Source organism: Bufo gargarizans, chromosome 4 (genome assembly GCF_014858855.1).
Source record: "Bufo gargarizans isolate SCDJY-AF-19 chromosome 4, ASM1485885v1, whole genome shotgun sequence".
Lineage (NCBI taxonomy): Eukaryota > Metazoa > Chordata > Amphibia > Anura > Bufonidae > Bufo > Bufo gargarizans.
The window spans coordinates 5,594,327-5,607,075 of record NC_058083.1 but is presented as its reverse complement, the minus strand read 5'-3'; the positions used below and the strand labels follow the sequence as shown (position 1 = coordinate 5,607,075).

General features: G+C 45.4%; 1 protein-coding gene across 2 annotated transcripts in view; it reads left to right on the top strand.

The window, feature by feature from the left end:
- LOC122934953 (24-hydroxycholesterol 7-alpha-hydroxylase) overlaps positions 1-12,749 on the top strand; it is a 72,713-nt gene that overhangs the window by 5,369 nt on the left and 54,595 nt on the right. For both annotated transcript variants that reach the window (XM_044290635.1, XM_044290634.1), the window contains exon 4: positions 7,590-7,739. In XM_044290635.1, coding sequence (XP_044146570.1) covers positions 7,590-7,739 — 150 coding nt within the window. The remainder of the gene's footprint in view (positions 1-7,589; positions 7,740-12,749) is intronic.

The window sequence follows — 12,749 nt, the reverse complement described above, 5'->3', positions numbered from 1 at the left end:
ATTTGAGGCCTTGGTGGGCCCTAAAAAAGATCGAGTCAGATTGTTATAGTAAGAGCTCACAGGGACTTGAAGCCAAAGCCACAGCCTGGGGAACAGCTCCTAGACATTATGTGGACTCATTGGCAGCTCTAACCTCTGCGAAGGCAACTCCTGAATGTGTTTTTGAAGGCTTGCAGCTCACCTTCTATCAAGATATTGCTCCTTCCACATTACTGAAGCGGACTCCCATAACTCAAGTTCCCCCTCATTCCTTATCGCTGGCTGTTCCCATTCAGGCTTCTCATATCCAGCACAGGAAAAATAAATCATGATTAGGTCCCCAGGGGACCTTCCTGCTGCTTGGAATCTTCTCCAGATGACTCCGGTCGACATTCCATAATGGCTACCAGCGGATGCCGGCGGCGCTCTGCCGCGTCTGCCCTGCCTCAATCACTGGATGACCGTCTCCAAACAAAAGGACGCCAAGGCAAAGAAGGGAGGACATGGAATCCCTCAAGCCCCTCACCCACCTTCCCCCACACATCTATGCCAAGCCTGGATCATGAGCTGGCGAGGAGCGGGACGTCTGGTGGAGGGGTTGGACTGTTGCCCTGCCACTCTTAGTTTTATTGCCCTTTCATAATTTGTTCTATCTCTACTTTTCTTAAGATTTGTTGATATATGATGATTACATTTTAGACCTATATATCTGGTGGTCCCACTGATCAGCACTTATGAAAACACCGCCCTCCCACAAATCTTGGGCCTTCTTAATGCTATTACGTAGTTAGTGCCCTTGGACTACCGAGTTCTTGTTTTTTTATGTGTTATAGCTATTCGCTACTTAACCTGAGTTTGTTCCGGATTAGCGGTTTGATGAGTTATGGTGCACCCTGCAGAGCACACTGTGGCCGATGCCCATTTCTCAGTGATGGCCACGTCTCATATTAAGTTTGCTTCCTTCAATGTAAAGGGTTGCAAGTCGCCTTCTTAGAGGAGTCAACTGCTTACACTAATGAAGACATAGTAGATATTTTTTTTATTTCAAGAAACACACTTCCAAACTGGCAAAGTGCCTTCTATGTCACACCATGTGTTTGATAAGTGATACCATGCACAGTGGCCCATTTCTCGAGGATGTATAAGTCGCTTGATTTTGTGTTCAAAGGTGTTCTGGTAGATCCTCAGGGGAAGTCCCTGCTGCTCAAGAGCTTTATTTGCAATCTATATGCCCCTAACACCCATACTGCTCAGGGAGGTCTTGCATAAAGTGTCCATGTTCACTTATGGTATCTTGATCCTGGGAAGTATCACATTAGACCCACTGATAGATTCTTCCTCTTCCACAACAACCCTTTTTCTTCCGCACCTTAAGAGGGGTCAAGAGTGCTCTTCAAAGCCTCCACCTAATAGATATTTGGTGCTTATTGCACCCGACAGAGCGGAAAGCAGGATCCTTGCCCAGGTAGTACATTCAACTATAGGTGTTATACCTATATCAGACCACTGCCCTAACCTTCTAAAAATTGTTTGCCAGGATGTTCAGCCTCGAGACTGGACCTGGCAATTGAATCCCACTTTACTGGATTGTAAGAAAGCAGTCGTTGCTCTCACTGACAAGCTCAACACTTATTTCCAACATAACTCTTCCTCAACACCGAACTAGGCTGCCATTTGGGAAGCTCACAAAGCATATATGAGGGGAGAATTTATCTCTCCGGGCTCCCACCTTAAGAAGTTGAGGTCTCAGAAACTCTCTACATTTCTCACTTCCATATCCAAACTAGAACACCTTCATACAAAGACGTTAGCTGAGAGAGAGAGAGAGAGCAGGCACAGCTTGCTGGCTTGTTTAAGGAACTAAAAGATCTTAAGGCTTCTTCTGCACTCACTTATCTAAAAGTTAAGCACGTCATGGGGACAAAGGGGGCAAAGTCATGGCTGCCCTAGTGAATAAAGCTAAACAAAAAAGCATATTTAGACAAATCGGTTTCCCCCAAAACAAAATACTCACCTTTACTGAAGATATATTTTCCCAATTTTCCCAATTTTACAGTAGCCTCTATAACCTACAACAGAAAGAATCGCAGTGTGACCACAACCTCCATGACAGTTGTATACAGCATTTCCTAGACACACCTTACCTTCCCCCCAATGTCAACAGCAGATGTGGAAAGCTTGTTGTTTACCAGTCACATCCTCAGAAATCAGGTACCTACTAGCGTCCATCCCGAATGGAAAGGTCCCAGGGCTGATTGTGTCCCAGGTTTTTAGGAATTGCCGAGTGGTGTGGTGCGACCTTAATAGTCTCTGTGTGTGTCACGGTGCTCTTTCCTTGATACCGTCCCTCCACGGGGTTAGGCTTCGGAGCAATAAAGAGGAGAGAAATGGTGGAGAATAAGTCGAGTCCAGACTTTATAAAGTTCAACAGCTTTACTTGAATCAACTTGCATCCGTACAAGAAGTGATCTTTCTCTTGATACTGTCTTTTAATCTGTAAGGAGTCATGGTGCTCTATGAGCTGCTTCCCTTGGGAGACTCCTGCTACTGGAACTTTCCCCTCACTGTGACATCTTTACTCGTCTTCTCCCAACACTAGAATCACCTAAGACTTACTAAGAACTTCCTGCTGCCCTTCCCTTGGTAGGAAACGGGACTGGCCCACTTCTGCCCAAAAAGGGGAGAATAGAATGGTATCTCTCTGCAATATATGCTGCCACCTGCTATTGAACCAGCTTATAACATGTAATACAACAAATAACAGTTCCATAGCAGAACAATGAATGCACAGTGTAAGAGGACCTGGAATAAATACACATATGACATTATGGTTAGCCCATTAGAGACAGTAGCAGGGTGTAGGAATGGTACTATCACTCTGGGATATTGCATATTGATGACCTGTCCTGAGGATAGGTCATCAATATTAAAAGTCCCGAGAACCCCCCCCCCCCCCCCCTCAGTTCACCATTAGCAGCAGGACACTTTTTATTATTCTGCTCGAACCATCTTCTTGCTTGGTGCTTGTGCCTCCCTTATGTTTTCTAGACAATAAATCCTGTTGCGTCAATATTAAGGACGATAACATCATTACTGAGGGTTTCCGCAAACCCACAGCTCCAAATTCCATTCTGCACCATGGGAGCTTTCATCCACGTAGCGTGAAGAAATCCGTACTGTACGGACAATTCATCAGACTCAGACGAATTAACAGCACCGATGAGGGCTTTATGAGACAGGGTTGTGAAATAAAAGGTAGGTTAATCAGGAGATGTTACCCCCGAAAGAGATCTAGAGGAAGCAATGCACAAAGCACAGGATTTCAGGCAACAGGATTTATTGTCTAGAAAACACAAGGGAGGCACACGCACCAAGCAAGAAGACAGCTTTGTGTTCACATTTAAATTCAGTCCTATCTCTGAACTGGTCAACCAAATAATTTGCAACAACTGGGATATACTCAGGAATGAGCCCAGCTTACAGGATATAGCAAGCAATAAACCGCTAGTGGCTTTTAAAAGGTGCCACACATTAAAGGATGTATTGGTCAGCAGCCGTTTAGCTGAAGACAAGGCAATGAATTGGTTAACCAGCAAAAGACCCATAGGTAACTACAAATGTGGCAATTGTTCCTTCTGTAGCTATAACCTCCAGAAAAAGTTTACCATTGATGGGCGTCACACGCAGTCTCTGTAGATGACGCATAAACGAGGCGCAGATACACTGCCCCTCCGTCAGTAGCCGGAAGAAGCGCAGAAGCGCCAAACGGCCATCGCAACTTCGGCGCCCTGTGATCTGGTGTCCACCCCAGCCCTTACTTTGTGTCCATGTGTGTTAGATGAATAAAGAAGCATTTTAACTGCAGTGGTGAGTGCCGCCTGTCATTTCTTGTACCTGCAATCATTGTTAAAAGGTATCAGTCAGGAGAAGGGGACAAAAGAATTTCCAAGGCATTAGATATACCATGGAACACAGTGAAGACAGTCATCATCAAGTGGAGACAATAGGGCACAACAGTGACATTACCAAGAACTGGACGTCCCTCCAAAATTGCTGAAAAGACGAGAAGAAAACTGGTCTGGGAGGCGACCAAGAGGCCTACAGCAACATTAAAGGAGCTGCAGGAATATCTGGCAAGTACTGTCTGTGTGGTACATGTGACCACAATCTCCCGTATTCTTCATATGTCTGGGCTATGGGGTAGAGTGGCAAGACGAAAGACTTTTCTTACGAAGAAAAACATCCAAGCCAGGTTACATTTTGCAAAAACACATCTGAAGTCTCCTAAAAGCATGTGGGAAAAGGTGTTATGGTCTGATAAAACCAAGGTTGGACTTTTTGGCCATAATTCCAAAAGATATGTTTGGCACAAAAACAACACTGTACATCACCAAAAGAACCCCATCCCCACAGTGAAGCATGGTGGTGGCAGCATCATGCCAGGGGGCTGTTTTTCTTCAGCTGGAACTGGGGCCTTAGTTAAGCAACAGGGAATTATGAACAGTTCCAAATATCAGTCAATATTGGCACAAAACCTTCAGGCTTCTGCTAGAAAGCTGAACATGAAGAGGAACTTCATCTTTCAGCATGACAACAACCCAAAGCATACATCCAAATCATTAAAGTTAAAGATTAAAGTTTTGGAATGGCCCAGCCAGAGCCCAGACCTAAATCCCATTGAAAACCTGTGGGGTGACCTGAAGAGGACTGTGCCCAGGAGATGCCCTCGCAATCTGACAGATTTGGAGTGTTTTTGCAAAGAAGAGTGGGCAAATGTTGCCAAGTCACAATGTGCCATGCTGATAGACTCATACCCAAAAATACTGAGTGCTGTAATAAAATCAAAAAGTGCTTTAACAAAGTATTAGTTTAAGGGTGTGCACAGTTATACAACAATATTATTATTTTTTTAAATAGTTTTTCTTCCCTCCACCTAAAAGATTTCAGTTTGTTTTTCAATTGAGTGGTCCAGTTTATAGGTCACATTAAAGGTGGAAAAAGTTCTGAAATTATTTATCTTTGTCTCATTTATTTACATCACAGAAACCTCACATTTTAACAGCGGTGTGTAGACTTTTTATATCCACTGTATATAGCATAAGATGCTATATATGTGTCCTCCTCAGATCCCCCCATAGCAGTGTCATCCACAGATGCCCCCATAACAGCGCCATCCACAGATCCCCCATAACAGTGTCATCCACAGATCCCCCCATAACAGTGCCATCCACAGATCCCCCATCACAGTGCCATCCACAGATCCCCCATAACAGTGCCATCCACAGATGCCCTCATAACAGTGCCATCCACAGATGCCCCCATAACAGTGCCATCCACAGATCCCCCATAACAGTGCCAGGCACAGACCACCATTAGTTCAAAACCCACCAAAAGCAAATTTTTTGGTTCAAAATATTTATTTTCTTATTTTCTTCCTAAAAAACCTAGGTGGGTCTTATAGGGCAAAAAATACGGTACCTAACAAGTAGTATGTCAGTATAGTATAGGAACATATATCATGGGGTCATAAAACATAAAATCATCAAAACATCCCTGGGGAGGGTGATATACATAACCAGAATTGAATATATATTGAATAAATTAAAGACCCAAAAATAAAGACTCACTTCACCAGGGAGGTTTTTTGCAGGATGAAGCTCAAGACATCCGCAAAAACTAACCTCCCTCGCCTGGATCGCCTGTGGAATCTTAGGAAGAAACGGCAGTTCCACAATGGGTGCTTCTTGTTATTGTTACCAATAAAGGAATTAACAAGAAGAACCCATTGTGAAACTGCCGTTTCTTCCTAAGATTCTACAGTCGAGGGAGGTTATTTTTTGCGGATGTCTTGAGCTTCATCCCGCAAAACACCTCCCTGGTGAAGCGAGTCTTTATTTTTGGGTCTTTAATTTATTCAATATATATTCAATTCTGGTTATGTATATCTCCCTCCCCAGGGATGTTTTGATGGTTTTATGATGATTTTATGTTTTATGACCCCATTATATCTTCCTATACTATACTGACATACTACTTGTTAGGTATATTGATGGACTAAAAGAAGTAACTGCTAGTCATTAGTTATACTCTACATCATTTCTACTATTACCTTCAACTGCTCTAAATCACTACTAGGTGTTTGGCGCAGTTTCTGTGGTTATACTCCCCTTTTTTCATTCTTCTCATCCTCTTTAATGCGAGCTCTATATATTTTTTTCCATACACCCCCAATCAGAGCTTCCAAGATCCTTTAGGTTTGTGGAGCAAATGGGCAACAGTCCCAATAGGACAACTTCTGAGGAACTTCTCCCTACCCTCCCAGCACTCTCTGCAATCTCAGTTTGGTATCAGTCAGTCTTCTGAAGGTCATTACCTGGACTTTAGCAGTTTCTGACTAAGTTTGTGAAGCGAGATGGTACGTGGATGGAACATGTTGTTGGCATGACATCCCCTCCAAGGCACCTCCTACCTTCATTTTTTAAAAGATTGGTAACCAATGGAGCACCTTGATATCCTCCTTATTTGCAGTCCTGGGAGAAAGAACTTGACATCTCACTCAAGAACAGGGAGGTTGAGGCGATACTAGCTAGAACACATTGTGCCGCTCACCGGATGTGGTTGTAAGGATGTACCCCTCTTCACCAAATGTTTACTAGAGATACAGGGAGTGCCCTATATCTCAAGGTACTTGAAAGCTGTTGAGGAAAACTTTAATGATATTTGCCAAGCCACCATCACCCTCTCCCCTCAATTAGTCCTGCTGAACCTGCCCTCGTCAGATTTTAAAATCTCCAAAACCTCCTTACCAGTCCTGTTAGTCATGGCAGCGAAACTGTTCACCCCTCTGCATTGGCTAAATCCAAACCCACCGTCCATCGAGGAGTAGATCTCCAAAGTTCAACAGATCTACAGGTTGGAGGAACTCCCCAGTTGGGAATCGGGGTGACATGACAGATTCCTCATACTTTGGAGCCCTTGAACAAAGTAGTCGATGTCCCATCCTGCAGGCCCTACCCAGACAGCTCTGTGTCTGGAAAATGGGTCCCTTCCCTCTCTACAAGAGTGGGTTATCGCCATATGTACTCATGTGCTGTGTATACATGACTTGCAGAGGTTTGCTAATCCTGTTAGTTATTTTGCTTTGTTTATTCCTTTGCCTAATTTACATGTTATCTGGCTTGGACAGTATATGTCTTTGCACGTTCCAGTGCTGTTGGATGTTCTATTTGAATGCCTCAAAAATTAAATAAAGATTATACAAAAAATAATAATATTAAGAAAAAATGCAATTGTGTCCCCTGAGTTGTGCGCCAACAAGATTTACTGCAGACACACATTAAAAAATCTACAATAAAAAAAGTGACATTTTTGGGAGGGTTTTTCCCAATTTTAACGTGACTGTTAGGAGGTTGCAGTATAAAGCAAGGGGGAGGACTGCAGCTTCTGTTGAGACAGGAGGTAGATTTAAGATTACCTCCTCCAACTGGATAATAGTTAAAATGATGGGACAATCCATGCCTAGCGGAAAAAAAGGTCATGTTAAAGGGGTATTCCGAAATACAGGTGACGTCCATTGTAAGCTCAACAGGTCCTTGTAATTCTCTTGTCAGGCGCATCATGTATCCTGCCGTGGTGGACAATTTGTTTGGAAAAGGGATGTGCCCTACTAGTAAGGATACCATAGAAGAATTTCAGGAGCATTTCCGGAGGTTTGATGACGGCTTTGAGTATGGATCACAAATACCTGAGTGGTTTCTAAGGTAAGTGATTCCCCAACCTTCCCTCCCCCACATATAATGTCAGGCACACCACACCAGCTGGATCTCCACAAGGAGAAATGGTGCACCTATATATATATATATTTTTTTTTTCTTAAAGGGGTTATCCCATGACTATTGTAAAAAATGAAAATCAGACATCCTATAGTACATGACAATCTCTCTATAACAAAGCTAGAACCAGCCCTGTACCTCATATGGATCCAGAGATCTCCCCATTCATTGCTCTGCTAGCTTTATATCAAGCTGACAGTTCAGGGGGAGTGTCTTTTCTGCTACAGCTCAGGGGGTGTGTCTCAGCTCTCCCTATCACAGCTCAGGAGGCGTGTCTCAGCTTTCCCTATCACAATTCAGGAGGCGTGTCTCAGCTCTCCCCCAATCACAGCTCAGGAGGCAGATGAAGGATGAAACTGGGCATGTGCGGCCTCCTCAGTGAGCAGGACAAAGAAATAGGAAAAAGAACAAACAGCAGGTGGCGCTATACAGATAGTTTTTATTGAAAAACTCGGTTGCTATGCAGAATGTTTAATTACATGCAATTACAAAAGTGTTCAGATCCGTGTGCTGGTTTGAAAACCGTAGAATAATTTTCCTGGGACAACCCCTTTAAAGGCAGAGACCAGAATAACCAAAATAACCTAATATTCACATTCCTGATCAATGTAGCCCTTCAGTTATGGTGGCACTATCCATAAGGAAACTATACATTTTCTCTAAAATTGTAATTACCTAAGCTTTTTACCTAGGCGGCAATAGATAGACATTGCACTGAATTCAGCAGAGGAGGAGGAGCCACTGATAGGGGAGTTGACAACAGGGGCTATGCATGTCCATGAAGCCCGGGTGACTCTGTGACTAAATGACAATTGATTAACAATGGCAGCTGTAACAGTTACTTCTTGGGATGAAGAGACACTGTAAGAAAGCTCAGGGCCAGGACGAGAAGAGATAAGTGCTGTAATCTGAAAGGATAAAAGTCCATCACCCGGTGTAATACTTTGTGCTTTGTTATATATGTAGTCATATTCCAGCTGACAGAATTCCTATGGTAAGTTAATGTATAATGTATACAGGTAATATCCAGTATCCTATATACACCAGCTAATATCCAGAGAAACCGCCATATGCAGCACAGACAGCAGCTAGACGGGCTGGGGGAGTCTCCATAAGGTCCTGGTAGGTTGTCCCAGATATGTGGAGCCATGCTGACTGCAGTGCGTCCCACAGCTGCTGGAGGGGGCGTGGGGGAGGATCCATAGCGTGGACACGACCATCGAGGTGGTCCCACAGCTGCTGGAGGGGGCGTGGGGGAGGATCCATAGAGTGGACATGACCATCGAGGTGGTCCCACAGCTGCTGGAGGGGGCGTGGGGGAGGATCCATAGAGTGGACACGACCATCGAGGTGGTCCCACAGATGCGCAAGTCTGGGGAATTAGGGGGCAGGGGTAGTACTTGGAAGTCTTGGCACTGTTCTTCCAAACAATGTCAGACATTTCTAGCCGTGTGACATGTCGTTCTGATGCTGGTAGATCCCATCCACCCCAGAGAAGACAATCAGCATGTATGGGTGGACGTGATCTACAAGGATGGATTCATACCCTAATCAGTGGAGAGAGCCTTCCACATGGATGAGTGACCCAGAGAATGCCACGAAAACCTCCCCCAGACCATAACGCTGCCACCACCAGCTTGTGTTCTTCCAGCAATGGTTGCAGGGTGTTTGTTCTTTGATGTTTTTTTGCCAACGTTCATCCATTCAACGGAACCGAAAATGTGACGCATTGGAGAAGACAACCCTTTACCAATCAGCAGAGTCCAAAATGGAAGCCTTTTCAATCAATGCAGCTTTATTATAAGAGGTGCAGTGACCGTCCGCCTGCTCCGGAGCCCCATACACTGTAGGGTCACTGAGCTCTTGTGGTAGACACACGTCTGGTGGCCCCTGGGTCATTTTGGGGTTGAGCTGCTCCCCTGTTGGGTGTCGGTCCGCTCTCGCCCAGCTTCACATCTGCCGTTCACCTCTCACAGTAGTGGCACATGGCGCTCCGCAGTTTCCAAGTCGCTCATTTACAATGGGGCAGTTTGTCCACCAATGATACATGTTCACCGCAGCAGCAGAGAACAGTTTACACGGCGCAGTTTCAGAAATACCGCCACCCTCGGCCCAAAGGCCAATAATCATCCCTTTTACAACTCTGATCGCTCCTTGTACCCATGACTGTAACAAGGGAAATGTGTGCAGACAGTCTATCGCACACGTTATATACCCACCGAGCCAGCTCAGCACACCTTATATACTCACCGAGCAAGCTCAGGACACCTCATATACCCCCCGAGCAAGCTCAGCATACCTTATATACCCACCAAGCCAGCTCAGCACACCTTATATACCCACCGAGCCAGCTCAGCACACCTTATATACTCACCGAGCCTGCTCAGCACACCTTATATACCCACCGAGGCAGCTCAGCACACCTTATATACCCACCGAGCCAGCTCAGCACACCTTATATACTCACCGAGCCAGCTCAGCACACCTTATATACTCACCTAGCCAGCTCAGGACACTTTATATACTCACCGAGCCTGCTCAGCACACCTTATATACTCACTGAGCCTGCTCAGCACACCTTATATACCCACTGAGCCTGCTCAGCACACCTTATATACCCACCGAGGCAGCTCAGCACACATGACTTTCATCATGAGCTATACGCTGCTGATGTTGAAAGATGGAAGTGGTCATAATAATGGGCCTCCACTGTGTAGATAGTATAGCAGCTAATTAGCGGTTACAGCAGTATTGTATTTCATGATCTGCCGACATATTGGTTGTCACCTTTGAATCAGCTTTATTTGAAGCCATTTGCCACTTTCACGCTGCTGAGGAACTCACCAAGATAATGAAACCTTTATGCCGCAACCAGACGTTTTCACAGCGCATTTTTGGAAATAGGAAACACGCATCGTACGCGCGTTCTTGCGATTGACCACAGAGGTGTACAATAAAAAACAGAGGTGTTACGCGTGACAATACGCCACAAAGAAGCTCCTGTACTTCTTTGGGCGTAGGGCGTTTTACAGCGCGTTCGTACGCGTAGGTGAGAACCATGCCCATAGGGAACGCGCTGTAAAACACTCAAGTGTGATCCTAGAAGTTCTGTGCTGTGATCTGGTAGGAGCACAAAGGTCGATCACCGGGAGAAGTGGTCGGAGTGGTCACATTTCCTGGCCAGGAAGTAGAGATCGGCGGTGGATCGGGAAGTGTCAGAACGGGAGCGGCGGGAGATTGGTGAGTATGTTATTATTTTACACCGTTCTGAGCTTTTTTTTTTTAACAGAATGTAATTGACCCCTTTAAAGAGGAGCTCTCACCCTTTTCCCATGCTTTCTTTTCTCCTCCCTTTGCCTCGACCCTCTTTATTCTTTACAACATTGGCTCTTATTTCTAACCATTAGAGTTGTTGCGATACTAAATTTTTGATTCGATTTCGATACCATAAAAAAGTATTGGGATACTTGATACCATTCGATACCACGCGAAAAAATAAACCAAAAAAGCCACGTGCATTCTGCATTTTTTAAAAATAGCGAATCGCACAGTTTTATTTATTTTTTTCTGTTCCAGCGTTCACCGCATAGTTTTTTTAAAATATTTTAATAGTTCGGACTTTTCAATATGTGATATGTTTATTTATTTATTTTTTATATATTTTATATGTGAAATTGGGAAAGGGGGTGATTTATACTTAATATTTTGGTGGGGGGTTTTAACTTTTTTTTTTTTACACTTTTTATTTAATAACTATGTCCCCCCCTTAGGGACCAGAACCTGGGATCTTTTCATCCCTTGTCCTATTCACCCTGATAGATCTCCATCAGGGTGAATAGGACCTCACACTGTTCCTGCTGCCCTGTGCTCTGTACACAGGGCAGCAGGGAGCTGACTATGGCAGCCAGGACTTCAGTAGTGTCCTGGCTGCCATGGTAACCGATCGGAGACCCAGGATTACACAGCCGGGGCTCCGATCGGAAACTGCCACTGCGACCAATGAGAGGAGTGGACCCTTTGGCCACTGCCACCAATGATTTTAATACTGGAGGAGTTGAGGGGGGTGGGCGCACTGCGCCACCAATGATAATTAACCTTTAATGCAGGAGGCGGGTACTGGCAGCAAATCAGCGGCAGTTAACTGATCGGAGCCCCAGGATTACACTGCTGGGGCTCCGATCAGAAACTGCCACTGCCACCAATGAAGAGGAGGGGACCCTCTGGCCACTGCCACCAATGATTTTAATACTGGGGGGTTGAGAGGGGCGGGCGCACTGTGCCACCAATGATTTTAATGGGGTGGGAGGCTGAGGGGGGGGGGCGCACTGCGCCACTAATGATAATTACCCCTTAATACAGGAGGCAGGTACTGGCAGCAGATCAGCGGCACCTGAGGGGTTAACTGCCGCTGATTGCAGCTCCCTGTCAGGGGCAGGGTGCCGGCAATGCGATTCTGCTGCCAGCACCCGCCTCCTGTATTATGTGTTACAGATAACTAAGTCCAGGCCCATATAAGGTTAAGTATTAGGCTACACAGAGCAGCCCCCAGAGATGTCCCAGCACTTACTATTAGTCCTGGGCGCAGCTCCGTTCGCCCGCTGTGCCCCATTACTGTCTCCTGCTCTGTATGCTAATTGCTACTATCGGAGCAATGGGGAGGAGACATCCGCTTCTCTCCTGGGTGTTCCTTCTCCCTGCGCTGCGATTAGACAGTGCTACAGCGCAGGGAGAAGGAACGCCCACTAGAGAAGCTGATGTCTCCTCCCCATCGCTCCGATAGTAATTAGCATACGGAGCAGGAGACAGTAATTGGGCACAGCGGGTGAACAGAGCGGCGCCCAGGAATAATAATAAGTGCCGGGACATCTCTGGGCGCCGCTCTGTGTAGCCTAATACTTAACTAAGTCCGGACCCAGGAAAAGTCCTATCATTGGTGGC